Below are 13,133 nucleotides of genomic sequence, written 5' to 3' on the forward strand. Positions count from 1 at the left end.
TCCCATCTCGCTCCCAGGGTGGATAACTCTGGTACTTTCTCTTCTCCAGGAGCTTGATGCTGTCTTGTGTGCAGTCATTAGCAACCTGCTTGTGGCAACTTGCAGGAAGTACTTGTCAGTTTTCAAAGGGATATGGAACATTGGAAAATCGGAGCTGGGGTTGGCCACTTGCCCTCTTAAGCCAGCCTCGCTATTCACCTTGATCATGGTTGATATGTTCCAGGTCCCCTCCCTTCTATGTTGGAGGGTTCTGAAGATGAGCTGTAAGCGTTGCACGGTAGTGTTCAAAGTAAAATTTATTACATACATGTCATCACATACAGCCCTGATATTCTTTTTCTGCAGGCATACTCAGCAAATCTATAGAACAGTAACTGTAAACGATGGACAATGCAGATATAAATGGCAATAAATAATCATGAAATAATGAGATAAGAGTCCTTAAATGAGTATAGTTATCCCTTTTTTTTCCCAATAGCCTAATGGTTGAGGTGTTGTAACTGTTCGAACTTGTGGTGTGAGTCCTGAGGCACTTGTACCTTCTACCTGATGGCAGCAGTGAGAAGAGAGCATGGCCTGGGTGGTGAGGATCTTTGGATGCTGCTTTTCTATGGCAACGTTTCACATAGATGTGCTCATTAGTTGGGAGGTTTTTCCCTGTGATGTACTGGGCCGAATCCACTACTGTTTGGAGGATTTTACACTCAAAGACATTGGTGTTCCCATACCAGGCTGTAATGCAGCCAGTCTGCACACTTTCCACTACACATCTATAAAAGTTTGCCAAAATTTTTGACATGCCAAATCCTTGCAAACTTCTAAGGAAGTAGAGGTGCTGTCGTGCTTTCTTTGCAATTATATTTATATGATGGGTCCACGACAGGTCCTCTGGGATAGTGACACCCAGGAATTTAAAGTTACTGACCCTCTCCACCTCTGATTATTGGCTCTTGGACCTCTGGTTTCCCTCTCCTGAAGTCGACAATCAGTTCCTTGGTCTTACTGACATGAGGGGTTGTTGTTATTACACAGCTCGGTCAAATTTTTAGTCTTCCTCCTGTATGCTGATTCACCACCTTTAATACAGCCCATAACAGTGGTGTCATTAGCAAACTTATATATGCTGTTGGAGGTATATTTAACCACACAGTCATGGGTGGAAAGGGAGTAGAGCAGGGGGCTAAGAACACATCCCTGTGGTACTCCTGTGCTGATGGAGATTGTGGAGGAGATGAATTTTAGTGTTGTGGTTAATTCTAGTGTGTGATTTTTAGTGATCCGGGTTCAATTCTGTTGCTCTCTGTAAGGAGTTTTCATGTTCGCATGACAGCTACGTTTTCATTGAGAGCTCTGGTTTCTTCCCGTATCCCAAAGGCTTGAGGGTTAGTAGGTCACATGGATATAATTGTGTGGCACAGGCTTTTTGGCCTAGTAGGGCTTGTACCGTACTTTTGTCTGTAAATAAAATAAAAGGCTTCAATGCATGTGTGTCTTATGAGCAAGGTTGAGAAAGATAAGGATTTTCCCTAGAGCGAAGGAGGGTGAGAGGTGACTTGATGGAGGCGTAGATAGAGTGGACAGTCAAATACATTGGAGTACAGGGGGCATAATTTTAAGGTGTTTGGAGGAAAGTGTAGTGGGGTGGATGTCAGAGTTAGATTTTTACAGTGTTAAGTCTGTGGTACACCCTGACGGGGTGGTGGTAGAGGTAGATACATTAGGAACATTTAAGAGACTTAAATAGGCACATGGATGGGGGAAGAAAAAAGTTATGGGTATGTAGGTGGGAAATGTTAGATTGATCTTAAAGTGAATTAAAAAGTCAGCTCACTATCATGAGCTGAAGGGCTTGTACTGTTCTAGGTACCATTGTGCCTGCCTTGGACACAAGATTGTGCATGATGGTCTTTAGATTTATCAGAAGTGCTGCCATTGTCATATTGGTGATCAGTCTGAATGTTATAGCTCGAAGGTACATTGTGCCTGAAAGTTCCTCTGTATGGCTGGTTTTAACCTTGATTCACCCTCTCTTTCCAGGTGTCTGTATGGATGGCAGGGGCAGTTCTGTGATGAGTGTGTCCCATATCCAGGCTGTGTCCATGGGACGTGTGTGGAGCCGTGGAAATGTAATTGCGAAACCAACTGGGGTGGTCTGCTCTGCAACAAAGGTACAAATATCTACTAATGAACTGTAGAAAGGTAATGCATATACTGACTTAACAGTTTCACCGGTATGGCACAATCCTCAATGTGCACCCAGTGAGACAGAAAGATCCGACACTGCCCTTTCTGACAGGCTGACTTGCCTAAACAAATCTGGAGAAACAATTTGGACCATGAGACATAGGAACAAAATTAGGTCATTCAGCCCATCATGTATGCTGTGACATTCCATCATGGCTGATTTATTCGCCCTCTCAACCCCATTCTCCTGCCTTCATCCCATAACTTTTGACACCCTTACTAATCAAGAACCAATCAACCTTGGTTTTAAAAATGCCCAATGACTTGGGCTTCACGGCCATCTGTGGCAATGAATTCCACAGATTCACCGCCCTCTAGCTAAAGAAATTCTTCCTCATCTCTATTCTAAAACTTTTCTCAGAGTGGTAAGAATGCAGAACTCACTTTTACAAAGAGTGCTGGGGTGAATGATACAGCTCTAGTCAAGAGGGATCAAATAACTCTGTAGTAAAGGAGTGGGTTATACGGACAGAGATGGTCGCAGATTTCAGTCGCAGATCATTTGAACCAAATTTATAGTCTTCGGTTAAGAGTGAGAGGTGAAATGTTCGAGGACCTGAGAGGGAACTACTTCACTCAGCAGGTGGTGAGAGTGTGGAACAAGCTGCCACCAGAAGTGGTGGATATGGGTTCAATTGCAATATTTAAGAGAAATTTGAATAAATAAATGTATGGGGAGCTGTGATCCAGGTGTCGGTCAATGGGACTAAGTAAAATAATAGTTCAGCATGAACTAGATAAGCTGAAGGGCCTGTTTCAGTGTTGTAGTGCTCTCTGCCACTATGATTCAAATTGTCCATTTTCCTTGCTGTAAAGTCTCTGCAAGGCTCATTTTGAATTCCAGTCCTTGAAACTATTTTCCCTTCATTGTTTTTGCCTTGCTCCAGTGACCATTTTGCATTAGCCAGCCACTCCAGCGTTTTGGAAACCCAGTTCTCTTTACTGTCTCCACTCCTGATTGAGTAAAAGCTGTACCTCAACAGGAAGCCTTGCTGAAAATTTCACACGCCCACCATTACACCCCATTGAAATTGCAGGATTGACTAGTTTCCTGCCTTTGAGGAGATGCTGTAATGGCTAGTTGTGTCACGCACATAATGGTTCCATTTAATGCTGAATATTTTTGTATAGTTTTGAGGATGCATCCATCAAAATCCTTACAGTTTTAGTTTCAGCCCTTAGCTTACTTCCTCCTCCTCCCTGACAATCTACAGGAAGGTTGTGATTGTGCAGGAAAGACTGCAGAGGAGGTTTGCCAGGATGTTGCCTAGATTGGAGGACTTTACTATGGGGAGAGATTGGATAAGCCAAGTTTGTTTTTGTTGGAGTGAAAGAAGCCGATATTCAAGAAAACTGGAGCGTTATAGCCCTGGTGCAGGTTGATGGGACTAGGTGGAATAACACTTCCACACATCTAGACAGAATAACAGTTTGGAACCAACTAGATGGGCCAAAGGGCCTGTTTCTGAGCTGCAGAGCTCTTTGACTTGATTATGAAAAACATGGTCACAATCTTTTTCCCATGGCTGGAGTATCAAAAACTGGAGGTCATAGATTAGGTTGAGAGAAGAGTTTTAAAGGGGATCTGAGGGGCATTTGATTTTACTCTGAAAATAATTAATATCTACTGTAGGAGGAGATAGTAGAATTGGATATACAGCCACTACGAATGAGAGCCATTTAGGTAAACGAATGTTGGATGGTAGAGACCTAGTGCTGGCAAATGGGATTGGTGTAGATTGGCAGGGTCTGCATAGATATGAAAGGCTAAAGGGCCCATTTCTTTACTGTACAATTCTTTGACTCTAAGCCCCATTGTCTTCAAACAAATTACATGGAACATTTAACAGTGCAGCACAGTACATGCCCTTCAGCCTTAATGTCGTGCTGACCTTTTTAACTTGCTCAAAGATTAATCTAACACTTCCCTCCCACATCAACCTCTATTCTTATATCATCCATGTGCCTATCTAAGAGTCTTTTTAATGTTTTTAATGTATTTGCTTCTACCATCATCCTTGGCAGCATGTGCCTGCACCCACCACTCTGTGTAAAAAAAAACAAAACCCCACAAAACAAAACATATCTCTGACATGTCCTATACTTCTTTCCAAACATCTTAAAATTATGCCCTTTCATATTAGCCATTTCCACCCTGAGAAAAAGGTGTTGGTTGTCCAATTTATTTATGCTTCTCACCAAGTTGTACATCTCTATCAAGTCGCCTCCTATCCTCCCTCACTCCAAAGAGAAAAGCCCTAGCTCACTCAACCTATCTTCATATGACATGCTCTCTTATCTCGGCAACATTCTGATAAATCTCCTCTGCATCCTCTCTAAAACTTCTGCTCCTTCCTATAAAGAGGCAACCAGAACTGAACACAATACTCCAAATCCCACAGCTTAGTAAGCAGTGCAGTCAAACACAAGTTGTTTCACTCTGTGTTGAGCCTGGTTTCTAATTCCAGTTTATGTTGATGTTGTTACTTTGTTTTCCTCAAAATATGGAAAACTTCGGGTTAACTTCCCCATTACTTTCTATCAATGTTAAGTGACCTACCAGTATACCCATTAGGACATGCCTATTACTTTATTAACATCTTCAAAACCTTTAAGGGCAGAACTTGGTTTATAAACAACACAGTTTTAAGTCTTTGTGTGAATTGAACTATGCACCTGGCTGATCAATGATTAATGAGCTTCAGGTGCCCTGGGACAATGACAGGTCCTTGCTTGTACACAGACCTGGCTGAATGTCTGGTATCTCAACCCCGAGGGTCTTGGTGTGTGCACATGGCTCCTGTGTCTGACCCTTTAACTGAAAACAATTCTCTTCACCCCTGAAGATTTGAATTACTGTGGGACACACCATCCGTGTGTCAACGGGGGGACCTGCATGAACACGGAACCCGACGAGTATCAATGTGCCTGTCCTGAAGGATATTCTGGCAAGACCTGTGAGATTGGTAAGTGTGTAACATACTGCAGCCATGAGACCAGATTTACAATTATCTGAAGATAAAAAATTTTATACAATTTTTACAAGAAAGACCACAATTAGATCAAAAATAGTCCATTTTAGTGCAAAGTGATCAAAGTAATCACGATGTTACTAAACTGTAGTGATCATGGTTGTATGGAAGATTCAGGAACTGAGTAGTTGCGGGGAAGTAGCTGTTCCTAAACTTGGTGGTCTGAGTCTTAAAGCTTCTGTACCTCCTGCCTGATGGTAGCTGTGAGCAGCAGGAATGGCCTGGGTGGTTGGGATCTTTAATGACTGATGTTAAACATAGGGATTCTGCAGATGTGTTGGCGTGTGGCCAAGCGGTTAAGGCTTTGTGCTGGCGATCTGAAGGTTGTTAGTTCGAGTCTCAGCCGAGGCAGCGTGTGTGTCCTTGAGCAAGGCACTTAACCACACACTGCTCCTGCACGTTTATAGCCCAGTGGTAGTATGGACAGTACAAGACAAGATGCTGGGAATCCAGACAAGCTCACATACAAAATGCTGGAGGAACTTCCCATGTGAGGCAGCATCTATGGAGGGGAATGAGCAGATGTTATTTGGGGAAGGAACAGTCATCAAGATAGGAAAGGAAGGTGGAAGAATTTGAAGGTGAAACCAGACGGGGGGGGGGGGGGTAAGGTGGGTGGGGGAAGGGGGATGAGTAAGAACCTGAGAGGTGATAGGTGAAAGATGTTAAGGGCTGTAGGAGGAGGAATCTTCAGAAGAAGTTAAGGGAAGAAAAGGAAGAGAGTGGGCCATGGGAGAAACAGGAGGAGGGGCACGAGGGTGAGATGATGGGTAGATGAGAAGAAAAAGGGTAAGATGGGAGCTAGAATAGGGAATGGGAAAAAGAGAAGGGGAGAAATTACTGGAGATTGGAGAATTTTTTGATTTAGTAATGCAACTTATTCAGAGGCATAACCCTATTGCAGTGGCTACTCTGTTAGAGCAAGAAAGTATTTCATTGGAAGGCCAGGGAGTGGAAAGAAGGAGGGTTTTGATGGATTTTGTTAGTTATTTGGTGTAACACTTGATGTTAGTGTAACACTTTACAACATCAGGAATCAGCGATCAGGCTTCAATATCCTCCGCTGTCTGTAAAGTCTTTGTACGTTCTCCTGTGACCACATGGGTTTCCTGCAGGCGCTTCAGTTTTCTCCCACGTTCTAAAGATCTGGGGTTAAATTTAGTAAGTTGTGGGCATGCGATATTGATTACAGAAGCATGGTGACGCTTGGGTTTGCCCCCCAGCACATCCTTGGATGGTGCTGGTTGTTGACTGAAGCAACACATTTTACAGTTTTGAAGTACTTGTGACAAATAAAGCTAATCATTAAGATAAAGCTTATCTTTGAAGTCTATCTGAATTTTGTGGTAATCCTCCATCAGAATCAGTTTTAATATCACTGGCATATGTTGTGAAATATATTTGATTTTCAGCAGCAGTACATTGTAATACAAAATAAAAACTAAATTACAATAAATATATAAAATTAAGTAGCGCAAAAAGAGGAAAAATACAGTGAGGTAGTGTACATGTGTTAATTGTACATTCATAAATGTGATGGTGGAGGGGAAGAAGCTGATCCTAAAACATTGAGTGTAAGTCTTCAGGCTTCTGTACCACCATCCTGATGGTAGCAATAAGAAGAGAACATGTTCTGGGTGATGGGAGTCCTTAATAATGGATGCTGTCTTTTTGAGGCATTTCTCCTTGAAGATGTTCTCGACACTGGGGATGCTATGCCCATGTTGGAGCTGGTTGAGTTTGCAACTTTCTGCAGCTTCTCCTGTTCCTTGACAATTGCCCATCCATACAAGAGGGTGATGAACCCATTAGAATGCTTTTCACAGTACATTTGTAAAATTTTCGAGTCTGGTGATGTAGCAAGTCTCCTCCAACTCTTAATATAGCCGCTATCGTACCGCCCTTGTAATTGCATCAATATATAGGGGTCCAGGACAGACCTTCAGAGGTGTTGACATGCAGGAAGATGAAACTGTTCACCCTCCAGTTTTAGTCAGTGCCTTCTCTTGATCCTTTGTTGAGGCAGGTTCGGGTGAAGAGGATTAGTTTGTGTATGTTTTGGGTTCAGGTGGGGAGGATTATGTTGGGCAAGTTTTGAGTTTGGCTCTAATTATCTCCCACTGGCTTCTTTGGTTCTAGCTGAGCATGCTTGTGTGTCCAACCCCTGTGCAAATGGAGGTACTTGCCATGAGGTCCCAACTGGTTTTGAATGCCAGTGTCCTTCAGGTTGGAATGGGACAACCTGTGCCATTGGTAGGTTGGTTCTGTTATCTTCAGTGATGGACGTAGTTTCCTCCTTCCTCCCCCTCGCCTGCCCCCTTTCTCCTCCTCCTCCCCCCCTTGATCGCCCCTCCCCCCACCCACCCCTTCCTTGCTTTCTTTGCGTTGTATTGCTGTAGAGCAAATTTTACGTTATCTACTTCGGTGCTGATAAAACTAATTTTAATTCTCGCTCACTGACTGACCAACTGTCTCTCTCCACAGATATAAATGACTGTGCATCACATCCATGTGCACATGGTGGGACTTGCATTGACCGTGTTAACGGGTTTGAGTGCATCTGCACCTCACAGTGGATTGGGAAGACCTGCCAGCTGGGTAGGGAGTCCCAGGCTGATTTTTGCCTGTAAAGTGGTTGAGACTGAGTAAATAGATTGTTGATTGCCTCTTGCAATTAAGGCTTGTGGCTGTGTGTAACAGTCTTGATAGTGTAGTGAAATGGAGCGGAGGTATAGTTTGGCCATGATCTTGAAGGACAGACCAGTATATAATTGCTGAATTCCGCTCTTTTGTCCTTGCAGCATGCTTATCCCTGTCTCCTGCAGGATGGGCTCAGACCTAAGGCCAATTTCTCTTTCAGTATAGTTGGCATGGCTTCATTCAGGTGCCCTGTTTGGTGGTACTGAATTCCCTCACTGAAATCTTAACTTCTGTTTCCTGTTTTTAATTGCAGTGATTACTGTATGCATGGGGGGGGGGGGGGGGAAATGTTGTGGTAACTGTGAAAATGGTTTAGAGAGGAGTGTGTATTAATATACACAGTCACCTGACCCTTAATAAATTTCAAGTGTTTGCTTAGGGTGGAGACCTGGCAGAGGTGAGAGTCCTGCAGTCTGTACAAGGCTTTCCGAATCTGTGTCAGCCTCCGCAGGCTTTATCCAAAGGTTTTCAGAGTATTTCTTACTTTGTATTTACCCTCTTGACCTCAGCACGTTTTTAAAAATACACAGATCTAAGAAAGTCCCAGTTCATGTATCTTGTACCAGAGGAATTGTTAAATAATAGAGCACAGAAGATAGAGCAGTACAGTACAGGCCCTTCAGCCCACAATGTTATGTCAACCTTTAAACCTACTCCAAGATCAATCTAGCTCTTCCCTCCCACATAATCCTCCATTCTTCTTTCATCCATGTGCCTGTCTAAGAGCTTCTTAGTTGTGCTGAATGGTGTGGCAGTTATGTACATTTAAGAAGAATGTGGATTGAAAGAGTTTAAATATGGTCAAGTCCTGGGAAATGTACATCTTGGTTGGCATGGAATTTCATGGACTGAAGGGCCTTTTTCCATGCTGTACAACTGGCTCTCAAGGTGCTCCATGCATGTCTAACTATAGAGCAAGACTTGGCGCCGTTGTTATTTTTTTTTGTTTGGACAATGGTGTTGGAGGATGCAAGTCTATGTACAAGTCAGCCATTATCTAATTGATTGGTAGGATAGTCCCTAGAGGTGAATGGCCTTGCTCTGTTTGAGAGGTCACAGGGTTTGGTCATTGCTTTGTGAACTGAAAACAAACAGGCACTAAGCACCCACCTGTGTGTGTTACTAATCCCCAATTCCTTCTGTTTTGGGCCCCATAATGTGAGTGTTTAGAGGTGTATACTCTTGTCCTCTAACCTTACTGCTGTGAGTGGAGCATTGCAGGGGCACATCAGATAAATGAGAATGGTTTTTGTTTAAAAACCTGCAGATACTGGAAATCTGGACAACACACAAAATGCTGAAGAAGTTCAACGGGTCAGGCAGCATCTGTGGAGGGAAATGCACAGGAACGTTTTGGGTTGAGAGCTAGTATAAAATGGGGGTGGGGGAGTGGAGCAAGAGCTTCCACCTTTTTTTACATTAAGGTAAGTATTTTAAAGATGCTCTAGGGACTTAAAAAGACCCCTACATATGCACATGGATGATATCAAAGAAAGGAGGACTACGTAGGAGAGAAGGCTTAAGGCTGATTTATACTTGTGTGTCGCATCAATGCTGTAGGTATTGTGTACCCAACACAGCGGGGTGACGTGCCCCTTTCTAGAAAAGTCGCCGTGACGCAAACGGCAACAACTGTGATTGATCCGCTTGGTAGCATCGCATTTCCTCCTACGCATTTCCAGTTGCTTCTTCTCTGCCATGTTTGTATGCTGTGTTTACACCAATGCAAAATAGATTAACCAAATCCTCAAATCTACCTGCCGACATGTGAAAATGTTTGAAATGCATTTCCTAGTCCATGTCTCTCACGAAGAAACTCAACACAGTGGCATAGAAACCCCACCGCCAACTACTGTCTTGGCGCACACCAACGCATGCTTGCTACGGCATAGAGTGACGCAGAAGTGAAGATCAGGGTTACGGCGTAGCCTGTATGCACAAGTATAAATCAGCCTTAAGATTGGTCATAGAAAGGGTTAGAAGGTCGGCACAACATTATGGACTGAAGGGCCTGTATTGTGATGCAACATTCTGTTTTTCCCCCTCTCTCACTTGCCTGTCAATCCTCCCACCCCATCTCGATGCACCCATTACCTGCTAACTCTTGCTCCACACCCTTTTTAGATTGGCAAACTCCCCTCTTTCCAGGCCAAAGGAACAGTCTCAACAGTCCATTTCCCTCCACAGATGTTGCCTGATGAGCTGAGTTTCTCCAGGAGTTTGGCCGCAGAATTATTAGAAACACTCAGCACGGGCAGCTTCTGCAGTAAGAGAAGTAATTGTGGTCAGATATGAGACTGTTGGATTGAGCAAAGGATCTCAGATGAAGGGTCCGTGACTTGAAATCTTAATTCCGATTCTCTCTCCACAGATGATGCCTGACTTGCTGAGTGTTTCCAATGATTAATTGCTCAAGCATCATTTTTTTAAGAGCATAACTAGACAGATTTGGACTTCTTTCAGTGGGAATGTGTTGGGTCTTTCTCTAGCTTTTCTGCTTGCATGCTTTTTATGGTGTGGTTGCTGACTATCTCTTTCTCGTTCTTTTGCATTTCTTCCCTCTCCTTTCACAGATGCTAATGAATGTGAGGCGGAGCCTTGTGTTCACTCTTACACTTGCAGAAATTTGATTGGTGGATATTACTGTGACTGCCTTCCGGGATGGTCTGGACAAAACTGTGACCTCCGTCAGTATTCTGTTTTATATTTTTGTGTGTTTGTCTGTGTGTGTATATATAGATATATATATATATATGTATGTGTGTATACACGTTTATTTCTCACATGTACATTGAAATGTACAGTGAAATGCATCGTTTTGCTTCAGCGACCAGGAGGGTGAGAGTATGGCATCCTGGAAGTGACGCATCATGTACCCACTGCCTTTCTGCCACTCTCCTTTCTCCAGCAGTCAGACTCTCCATTGCCCTTCACAGACTAGATTTCGGGGTTGTCAAGAGGTGTGGGAATGGGAGAGCGAGCAGTCAAGCTGCTGCAAAAACTCCTTTGAGACTTCAGGAGCAAGGGAGAATGGTTACAAGAGATTCCATCAGACTTCAGCTGGACAACTAACTGGGTATATTTAAAGTGAAGTTGATAGGCTCTTGACCTAAAGGGTGTCAAATTTTACAGGGAGAAGGCAGGAGAAAAGGAGTTAAAGGGAAAATGATTGATTGGGGGCCTAATTCTGCCCTTGTGTGTTATGGTCTTTTGGGCTCCAGTTGGATGCCTATCTCTGGTTTCTGTCGCCCACTGTTGGGCATAGAGTGGTCCAGATAGTGGAAATGTTTCTGTGCTATAATGTTCTATGGTTCTATAGTTCAATGAAGAGAAGGTTTAAAATAGAGCGAGTCGAAGACCAGAGGGCACAGCCTCATAATACAAGCCCCACATATACATCCTTTTGAATGGAGATGAAGGAGGAATTTCTTTAGCCAGAGGGTGGTGAGTCTGTGGAATTCTTTGTTGCAGATAGCTGTAGAGGGAAGATAATTGAGTATATTTAAAATAGAGATTGATAGGTTATTGATTACTAAAGGTGTCTAAAGGTTATGGGGAAAAGGCAGGGAAATAGAGTTAAGATGGCTGATTTTCTATCCATGATCTAATGGCAGAGTAGACTTAATGGGCCAAATAGCCCAATTCTGCTCCTATGTTTTGTGGCCCATGGCATAAGCTGCTTAGGATTACAAATCCTGCTGTGTTTCCTGAGGTTTTGGAGCTTTTGGTGCTGAAAGGAGAGTGAAGAGGAAGCAGCCCGTGGCTATTCCTCATCGGGAACTTTGAGGAGTAGGGAAAGCCGGATACGCTGCTCTTCCAATTACAAATCCTGATTTGCTGTCAAGGAGTTGGGTGGGGGGGGGGGGGGAGTCTCACGTGAAATCCATGCAGACACAAGAGACTGCAGATTCTGGATTCTGAAGCAAAACAACAAACTGCTGGAGGACAGCATTTCTAGAGGGGAAAAGATATTGGACGTTCCAGATGGGAACTAAGTCCATGGAAGCTGCCTGACCTGCTGATTGATCCAGTAGTCTGTTCTTAGTCTGAGCTTGTAGTTTTGGTCAGTGCTGTTCTGTATGTGGAGAGGGGAGATGATTACAATGCAGCTAATACTGCCTCAGATAACTGGCTTATATGTAATGTGCTTTGAATTGTAGTCTAATTAAGCACAATATGACTTTTTCTTTTAGATATTGATAACTGCCATGGACAGTGCCAGAATGGAGCCACCTGCAAGGTACAGAACTGAATTGTCTTTAACAGAACTACACAGAATACACAGGGTACAAAGTCAAAGATAAGTTTTTTTCATATGCACAGGTGCAAAGAAAATCTTATTGCAACATAATTAGAGGTGCATGGCATCTATTGTTCAAAGTAAAATTTGTTATCGAAGTACATATGTGTTAGCATATAGTTCAGACACTTTTTCTTGCAAATTTACAGGGAAATAATGAAGTACAATAGAGATAATGAAAAATTGTGCATAAACATAGACTGACAAGTAACATGTGTAGCAAGGACAAATTGTGCAAATCAAAAAAATAAAAAAGCAGCATTAACAAGAAAATCATAAACTAAATATAAATTGGCTTTGTAATCTACCTGTTATGATCTTGTACTTTACCTTTTAACTGCACTGTACTCTTTCAGTAGCCATTTCACTTTATTTTGCAATTTTTATTGTTTTCTCTTGTTCTACATCAGTGCATTATGTAATGATTTTATCTGTATGAACAGTGTGCAAGATAAGCTGTTCACTGTTATTTGGTACATGTAACAATAATAAACCAATGTTAAATTATATACAAGTTTTACAAAAAGCATAATTACAATTTTAGAAAGTTCATTTTTAGTGCAAAGTAATCAGTGATCATAGTTTTGTTAAACTGTAGTGGTGGTTGGAGTTAACAAGTGAATGGCTGAAGGGAAGTAGCTGCTAATGAGGGAATTCTGGCTCCTGTACTATTTGCCCAATGGTAGCTGCAAAATAATTACATGGCTCGGATGGTAGGGATCTTTGGATGTTGCCTTCTCCGATGTTAGGGAGCTTGCTGTATTGGGCGGAGTTCACTACTCTGCAGCTACTTATGTTCTGCTATTTCCTTTGTTCTGTGCTTGTTGCTGTATTTATTGCTTTGTTTACTATTGTTA

At 42.7% G+C, this 13,133-nt stretch overlaps 1 protein-coding gene across 4 annotated transcripts in view; it reads left to right on the forward strand.

Annotated features, from left to right (window-relative positions):
• The window catches only part of jag2b (jagged canonical Notch ligand 2b), a 318,921-nt gene that overhangs the window by 243,970 nt on the left and 61,818 nt on the right, over positions 1 to 13,133 (forward strand). For 3 of the 4 annotated variants that reach the window (XM_059960819.1, XM_059960812.1, XM_059960807.1), the window contains 6 exons: positions 2,038 to 2,168; positions 5,091 to 5,210; positions 7,416 to 7,529; positions 7,761 to 7,874; positions 10,550 to 10,663; positions 12,170 to 12,216. In XM_059960819.1, the coding sequence (XP_059816802.1) occupies positions 2,038 to 2,168; positions 5,091 to 5,210; positions 7,416 to 7,529; positions 7,761 to 7,874; positions 10,550 to 10,663; positions 12,170 to 12,216 (640 nt within the window). The remainder of the gene's footprint in view (positions 1 to 2,037; positions 2,169 to 5,090; positions 5,211 to 7,415; positions 7,530 to 7,760; positions 7,875 to 10,549; positions 10,664 to 12,169; positions 12,217 to 13,133) is intronic. The other variant, XM_059960827.1, reaches the window with a different exon arrangement.

This window comes from Hypanus sabinus, chromosome 2 (assembly GCF_030144855.1).
Source record: "Hypanus sabinus isolate sHypSab1 chromosome 2, sHypSab1.hap1, whole genome shotgun sequence".
Taxonomy (NCBI): Eukaryota; Metazoa; Chordata; class Chondrichthyes; order Myliobatiformes; family Dasyatidae; genus Hypanus; species Hypanus sabinus.